Consider the following 8939-nt stretch of genomic DNA (forward strand, 5'->3'; position numbering starts at 1 on the left):
CACTACAGTGATTTAAGGAAGGCCCTTGCATAATATTTGAGTGCATAGGGCTAGTCTCTATCCCAGCTGCAATAACTATTGAATAGGTTGTTGCATACTTTTCAAGCAAAGAAGGTTAGCCCACACCCATTCCTGATATAAAGGTTAGTCTCCCTGCCATTGAAGAAATTGGAGCTACATGTAGTACATATACTACAGATTAATTTTGATCCATTATTTAAAAGTGACTATAAGCCCTACTTGCACCAAGTTTTCATAGATGATGAATCTACTAAGAAATGTACACTACTAATCCTGCTTCAGATGCTTGAACTTACTTATATTTTCCAGATGAGTGAATTTTAGCCATACTTTAACAAAAATTAGCATGGATGATGCATCTAGGAATGAACACTATCAGACTTGCTTTGAATGCTGAATCTGACCTACATTTTTCAAGATGAGTGACCAGGTTTAATTTTTTATAGCAGGTCCATTTCCAAGTAACTATAAGCCCTACCTGAACCAAACATGCATGGATGATGCATCTAAGGTTGTACACTTCCAGACTTGCTCAGATGCTGAACATGACCAACATTTTTCAGATGAATTACTGCCCTACATTTTCTAGATAAATGAATAGCTTAAAGTTTTTGGACCAGGTCCATTTCCCAATATCTGTTATTTTTATAAGCAAACTTGCATGGTTACTGATCCTGGAATGCACTCTATCTAGAAAAAAGGATGATATGAGACATGAGATTTGTCTTACTTACATGTTACTTACATTCATGGAGGTTAATTTTTGATACATGTGACCTATATTTTCCATATAGAGTATGTTTTATCAAGGAAAGAGACATTTGCATAATTCTTTCTTATTGTAGTTATCTTTATTATTATTTTTATTTCCAACAATTTACTAAAATAATTAACTAAAATAAGTATTCTTTATATTTTGTAGGCAATATGACCATGAAAATTATCTATGTTCCTTGCTACTAAAAAGAGACCTTCGTGCTGCAGCTATTATTTTGAGAGCATTTAATATTGAAGTTGCTATGGTAAAGAATGGTATAAATTCTGATCATTATTAAATAAAGCTTTGTGGATTTGTTTCAAGCCAACCCATTTGTAAATTTTATCCACAGTTCATAAAATTCAACCCTCTCCAAACTATTTATAATTCTGAGACTTTTTAAAACTAATAAAAGTATGATGTTGATGACAGATTAAGTTTATGGTTCAAGTTTCTTTGACAACATCTGAAAATGATTAGATGTGAACATGTAAAATATTGTTTTTTTTATTATAAATATGATCAATATTACCGGTATTAAATATATATTATTGATACATTATAGTGAACAGATTTATAAACAAATTGAAACATTCCATTGTTCACAATATAGTAATAAAACATACATTTCCTCTAAAGAAAAATTTATGATTTAATGCTACCACCTTTGTTAGACTCCACATTTATGACAAGACTTGATTGATAATTCACTATAGCAAACTTGTGTATGTATTTTAGGTGGCAAGCAATGTAACAGACCCAGTTAGAGGCCTTGGAAGGTTCCAGTTCTGGAGAGAAACTCTGGAAGAAATATACAATCCAAAGGCAAGCGTCTACCCATTTAGCTGCAGATCTGTAGCGTTATGGTTTTATATATTTGTCTTTGACCATAACGCTACAGATCCCGTAATGCAAAAAAGGTGCAATTTACAGCGCAAAATTTTTTGCGCGCTTTTTGGGAGAATTTCTCCACTTTCCAGCACCGGTCAATAAACTACTTTTCACTCCTGAATTCTAGGCACATTATTTAACTAATCTGTACATTTTATTCATCTCTCAACCCTTCAAGTGATAAACTTGCTTGATTAAAATTATTTGTTAGATTGCTGAAAATTCACATCAAGCGAGTTTATTGCCTGTAGAGACAACTATAAATGGTTGGGAGGTGGATAGAATATACATATTGACTACAGAATGTGACTAGAATTAGGGAGTGAAAGGTAGTTGATTGACTGGTGCTAGAAATGGAGAAATTTTCCCAAAAAGCACGCAAAAAATATTGCACCGTAAATTGCACCTTTTTTGCATTACGGGATCTGTAGTGTTATGGTCAAAGACAAATATATAAAACCATAACGCTACAGATCTGCAGCTACTGCCTGTTATACTCTAAACTTTTATGATACAAGAAATTCATCCAAGTAAAAATTTCCTTAAAAAGGCGAAAGAGTTATTTTTAATTAAAAACAACATAATCTTTACCTTGAAATAGGATCAAGTTTATTATCATTATCTTATTTTCTTGTTTGATTTTAGGGAAATGTACCTCAAACACCAGTAGGCCAGTTGTTAAATTGGGTTTGTACTTTTCATCAATCTGCTTAAACTTTTAAAACATAGAAATTTAGCATGTTTTATAATTTTATTTGAAGGTTTTATTATAAATCCCTGTTCATGAGAATCCCTATTAAAAGTTGATTAAATTTTTTTTTACAGGTAGTAAATGATTACAGGGTCTCCAAATCATGGCTGTCCAGGCTGATTGAAGCAAGGGTAAGTTAACGGTGAAGAAAGTCAAATGATAGGAAACCATATAGAGTATATTATATTAGTCTTTGTGAAAAAAGTTCTGGTCAATCATAACTGTCAAATATCATCAAAATCATTTCATTATTATTTACAGGCATCCAATCCCATGAGTCAGTTTAAGACACTGGTGGAGATGGACAATTATTATGAACAAGTTGTGGCCTCAATGAATTATTTATTACTTGAATTACATGGTAATAACCTTTTAAAATGCAACCTTTCCTTTCAAACTTTACCATGTATAGAACATATGTAGCAGTATACAGTCAAACTCCACTATCTCAAAATTAATGGGACTGTGAAAAAACTTCAAGATACTGAATGGTTCAATATACATGTATTGAGGGTAAAATAATAGCTACAAATCTGTAGCTGGCTGGTCTGAAAAGATGAATGACCAAAGAGCCACAGTGCCACCAATTGAAAAAAAAGTGTATATTTTTTGTGAACAATAAAAGGGCCATATCTGTACATGTATGTATGGCAGATATTGATGCTCTTAGTGTTTAATAGGTATGTAGCTCTGTTACCAGTAATTGCAAGAGATTTGAACCCCTGACATTTGATTAGTAGTGCTCTACCAGAAGTTCCACATAAGAAATGAGTCAATTTTTATTTTTTTAAATTTAATTTGGAAGGTGTCAAAGATGTACAAGCAGACCATGCTGCCAGTCATTTAGGGCGGTGTTATGGGATGGTAAATTTATTAAAGGTCACCCCATCCCAGCTGTCACAAGGAAATGTTATGTTTCCCCATGACTTATTAGCAAAGGTAAAACATTTATACCCTTTTTTTTATTTTGTAATGTACATGCAAGGAAAATTTTATTAATAATAAATAAAACCTTATATAAGTATTAAATGTTAATTTCGAATACACATAATACCTGATATGTCAATTTACAATTCTGGATTAATATATTAAAAATGTAATAAAGATTTTCTTGTAATGCCTGTGAATGCAGGAAATAAAGACTCCATATTTATCTTCTGCTTTTTTTTCATTGCAGCATTCAGTATCTCAGGAAGAGGTCATCCGAGGGAAAAACTCAAAAGGTGTTAGTGAAGTTGTGTACGAAATAGCAAGTGTAGCAAAGCAGCATTTAGACAAGGTAAACTCTCATTGATTAGCATTAACATTGCTATCATTAATTATTGCGATAATGTCATTGTTTAATAGCTTTACCTTTTAAAGTGATGATATACCTTCTTTGAGAGAGAAAATGCCTGCATCTTTTCCAAGAGGATTTCTAAACACTCAAAACAAAAAAGGAATTAAAACAAAATTATATGGAACAAAACTAAAATCTGTCTTATTTTAAATGTCTTTTTAATTGAGAATTCCTATATTACAAATGCAGTTAAAATGTTTTTTTTCTCTTTGCTTCAAAGGCCAGATCATTGAAAGGAAATGTTCCAAAGGAGGCTATACCCGTGTTTCTTCCATCTGTAAGTTTAATTCTCACATCAAATATAATTAATGAGTTAAGCTTTTTTAAGTCTGGCATGTAAATAGAACAACTTTATTATCATGCGATATTTTTTCCCTAATCAATAAGTTAAATATTTTTTAAACTTTCCAATAAATTTCTCCATTAAAATGATTTTGAAAATTCTCTCTGTTTTCTTTCAGGTGTTTTGTGATAATTACCTGACTTACTTACAAAAAGTGGACTTCAATGTGTTTGATCCAGCACTAAATAAGAAGAAATTTCTATACCACAAACTTTTACTGCAAAAATTCAAGAAAACCTATTAATATCAGTCTGTGGTTAGATGAGATGTGGCTTCTGTGTTGCTACATACTGTTTCAGTTATGTATCAAACTATTCAACATGGGAGCAGAATTAGGATGCAACAAATCTCTGATTGACAGAGATTCTTTGGTTTATTATTATTTGATTAAAGAATGATTTTGAAGAAAAACTTACTATAAATGTTCCTTTCTTTTCTTTTTTTTTTTTAGCTTACCTGAGTCAAAGGCTCAAGTGAGCTTTTCTATTCAAAAGTCTGTTGTCTGTCATTGTTGTTGCAAACTTTTCACATTTTCATCTTCTTCTTCAGAACCACTGGGCCAATTTCAACCAAACTTGCCACAAAGTATCCTTTGGTGAAAGGGATTCAAGTTTGTTCAAATGAAGGGACAACCCCTCTTCCAAGGAGAGATAATTATGAAATAGTGAAAAATTAATGGCATTTTTTAAAAACCTCAAGAACCACTGGGCCAGGAAAGATGAAACTCAGGTGGAAACATCCTCAGGTGGTGTAGATTCAAGTTTGATCAAATCATGAACCCAGGGGGTAGGGTGGGGCCACAGTGGGGTATCAAAGTCTAACATAGGAATACAGAAATAAAGTCTTTAAAATTCTTCTCAAGAACAGCAAAGCCATGTTTGGCCATAGTTACATGGAAGCATCCTCTGGTAGTGTAGATTCAAGTTTGTTCACATCATGACCCCCGGGGGTTAGGTGGGGCCACAATTGGGGATCAAAGTTTAACATAGGAACACATAGGAAAAATCTCAAGGTCAAAAATATTTATACCTTGGTACTCTTTGAAAGGTCTTGTCACACAGTGGTGATGGATGAATGCCCTGTCACCAATTATCAATAGGTATAGCTTGGAAAATTTTTATAAAAGTTGGTCAAACTCTAAGGTCAAGAGGTCACATTTGGTGGAAACCTAAGGAATGTCTTGTCACAAGGAATATACCTGTGAAATATAAAAGCCATAACTCCATGTATACAACAGTTATGTGCAAAGTATTTACAGACAAACAGACAGACAGATGGATGGAGAGGACAAAAACTACATACCCTATATCTTCGACTAAGAGGGCAAAAAGTGCTTTTTACAAATTATTCTTTACCCCCACCTCCATCCCCTAAAAATACACAAAGGAAAGAGGTATTTATATTTAAAAATGTTTTATTAACTTGCACAATTAAACATGAATTCATTTAAAATTATCTTATTATCATATTTTTATGCTTCTGTAATTGAAGATTCAGGGGTACTAAAGTACATGTATACAGTTTTTGTCATGACCATCCGTCTGTTTGTCTGTTATTTCTTTGATTGAGTCTCAAAATCTTTATTCATTAGTCAACAAGAAAACATTTCCCTGTTTTGTGTATCCCAAGAAGCATACCACAGCAACAAAATAAATGTAACTTTAGTATAGAGTATTTTCTTGATGTTATCAATAGCCAATTCAGATAAATAGTAAGAGAGCAACCCTATTAAAGTTTATCTAATGATTATAAATAAACCTAAAATTACTTGTAAATAAACCTAAAAAAAGAACACTATCTCTCTCTCCAAACTCTATCCCTTTGTCTCTTTTCTCCCACAATTGCTTCCAACCCCACTCTCCCTCTCCCCACTTTTTCTCTCCCAATCTCCCCACTCGACAATCTCTCCCTCCCTTCTCTTCCCCCTCTCTCTCTCCCAACTATATTGCTCCCACTCTGTCTCTCTCTACCACTCCCTCTCTCCCACTCTGCACATTTTCCCTCCTCTGCCCACTCCCATTTCTCCCACTCTCCCATTTTCTCTCTTCTCCCCACTCTTTCCACTCCCTCTTTCTCCCACATACCCAACTCTTTTCCCATTCTCCCCACATACACTCTCTCTTCCCACTCTCTCTCTCTCCCACTAACCCCACTCTCTCATTCTCTCAAACTCTCTATCCCACTCTATCCCCATGCCCTATTGCCATCCACTTTATCTCTACCACTCCCTATCTCCCCATTTTCTCTCTTCTCCCAACTCCCTCTCTCCCACTCTCCCCATTTTCTCTCTTCTCCCCCTGTCTCTCTTCCACTCTCTTTCCAACTTACTCCAATCTTTCTTTCCCAATTCTCCCTCTCTCTCCCACTCTCCCCCACACACTCTCTCTTCCACTCACCCCACTCTCTCACATTCTCCCTTGCTCTACCACTCTCCCCACATACACTCTCTCCCACTCTCCCCACTTTCTCTCCTTCTCTCTCGTTCTCTCACTTTCCCCACCCTACTCTCCCATATTTTCTCTCTCTTCCACTCTCCCCACTCCCTCATATCTCTCTCACCTGAAACACTCTCCCTACTTAAACTCTTCCCACACACTCTAACACACACAAACACACTCTCTCTCTTTCTCTACCACTCCCCCCACCCAGTCTCTCTCTCCCCACTCTCTCATATTCTTCCTCTCTTCCACTCTTGCCTCTCTCTCTCTCCCAATACTCCCCACTCATTCATTCTCTCTCTCCACTCTCTCTATCTTACTCACCCCTCTCTCTCCTACTCTCTCTCCCACACACCCTACACTCTCTTTCATCCCAATCTCTCTCTTCTCTCTCTCTTTCACTCCATTCTCTCTCTCCCATGCACCCACTCTCTCTCACTCACCCCACTCTGTCCCACTCAACTCTCTCTCTCTCCTACTCTATCTCTCACTCATCCCCTCTCTCTCTCTCACTGTTACTCTCTCCCAAATGCTTTCTCTCTTTCTCCCCTACTCACCATTCACTCATCCCTCTCTCCATCTCTCACTCACCCCTCTCTCCTATTCTCTCACTCACCTCTCTCTCTCACCCCCTCTCTCTCCCCACTCTCCCACTTGACTCTCTCTCTCTCTCTCACTCACCCCCTCTGTCTCCACCATTCCCTCTCTCTCACTCATTCCCCCTCTCTCTCTCCAACACTCCCCTCTCACTCACCCCTCTCTCTCTCTCTCCCACTCCATCTCTCACTATACTGACTCTCTCTCCACTTTCTCCCTCTCTCTCTCCACTCTCTCCCTCTCCCTCTCTCCAAATCACACCCCATCTCTCTCCCCCACACACCCCACTCTCTCTCACTCAACCCTACTCTCTCTCTCTCACTCACCTCTCTCTCTCTCTCCCACTCTTTCCCAATCATGTCTCTCACTCTCTGTCCCCTACTCACCTCTCTCCCTCCCAACTCTCTCTCTTCACTCATCCCCCCTCTCTCTCTTCCCACTCTCTCTCTCACCCCCTCTCTCTCTCCCACTCCCTCTCTCACTCATCCCACTGTCTCTCTCCCGCCCACTCACAACCCCACTCTCTCTCTAACTCACCCCCCTTTTTCTCCACCACTCCCTCTCTCTCATTCACCCCTTTATCTCTCCCACTCCCTCTCTCTCACTCACTCCTCTCTCTTTCCTCCACTCTCTCCCTCTCACATCCCTTTCTCTCCCACTCTCTCTCTCTCCCCCTCTCTTTCTCTTTCTCTCTCTCACTCTCTCCCACTCACCATCTCTCTCTCTCTCACTCAACCCCCTCTCTCTCCACCACTCCCTGTCTCTTACTCATCCCCTCTCTCTCTCTCTTTCCTCACTCTCTCTCTCTCACTCACTCAACCCCCTCTCTCTCTGCCACTCCCTCTCTCTCACTCACCCTCTCTCTCCACCACTCCCTCTCTCTCACCCCCTCTCTCTCTCACCCCTATCTCTCTCCACCACTCCCTCTCTCTCTCTCACCCCCCTCTCTCTCCCACTTTCTCTCTCCCAACTCTCTCTCTCTCTCTCAGCCCTCTCTCTCCCACTCTCACTTTCCTATCTCTCTCTTTCTCTCTCTCTCTCACCCCATCTCTCTCTCTACATCACTCTCTCTCTCCCCACTCTCTCACTCACCTTTTCTCTATCCACTGTCTCTCTCTCCACTCTCTCTCTCTCTCACTCAACCTCCCTCTCCACCACTCCCTATCTCTCACTCACCCTTTCTCTCTCACCACTCCCTCTCTCACTCACCCCCCTTCTCTTTCTCCCACTTTCTCTATCTCCACCACTCCCTCTCTCTCACTTACCCCCCTCTCTCACCCTACTCTCTCTCTCACTCACCCCTTCTCTTCCCACTGTCTCTCTCTCTCCCACTCTCTCTCTCTCACTCAACCCCCTCTCTCCACCACTCCCTCTCTCTCACTTACCTCACTCTCTCTCTCACTCACCCCTTCTCTCCCCACTGTCTCTCTCTCTCTCTCTCTCTCTCTCAACTCAATCACCTCTCTCTCAATCACCCCATCTCTCTCTGTACATCACCCCCACTCTCTCACTCACCTCTCTCACTCCCCTCTCTCTCTCTCTCTCTCTCTCTCCCACTCACCCCAATCTCTCTTTCTCTCTCACTCATCTCTCTCTCTTGCTCATCCCCCTCTCTCTCTCCACCATTCCTTCTCTCTCACTCACCCCCTCTCTCTCTTTGCCATTTTATTGGGCCTTGAACACCAAGCCCGATTTATTCATCTATTTTAATAGGCAATGGGTATATATAAATATATATATGAGGTTTTTTTGTATTTGTCAAAGAAAATGATAAAAAGACATTCATATCCAAATTAGATGCT

The 8939-nt window shown here is 38.9% G+C and overlaps 1 protein-coding gene across 1 annotated transcript; it reads left to right on the plus strand.

The window, feature by feature from the left end:
* Positions 1-924: 924 nt before the first annotated feature.
* Positions 925-4498, plus strand: LOC134274704 (NADH dehydrogenase (ubiquinone) complex I, assembly factor 6-like; the record flags this gene model as incomplete). Its single annotated transcript, XM_062756954.1, has 9 exons — positions 925-1043; positions 1517-1603; positions 2315-2356; positions 2495-2551; positions 2682-2781; positions 3226-3359; positions 3598-3699; positions 3980-4036; positions 4221-4498. Coding segments are annotated over 9 exons (824 nt in total), but the record flags the coding sequence as incomplete, so codon positions are not given.
* Between the last annotated feature and the right edge of the window lie 4441 nt (positions 4499-8939).

This window comes from Saccostrea cucullata, unplaced genomic scaffold (assembly GCF_032062105.1).
Source record: "Saccostrea cucullata isolate Sc308-1 unplaced genomic scaffold, CSIRO_AGI_Scuc_v1 ctg8070, whole genome shotgun sequence".
Taxonomy (NCBI): Eukaryota; Metazoa; Mollusca; class Bivalvia; order Ostreida; family Ostreidae; genus Saccostrea; species Saccostrea cuccullata.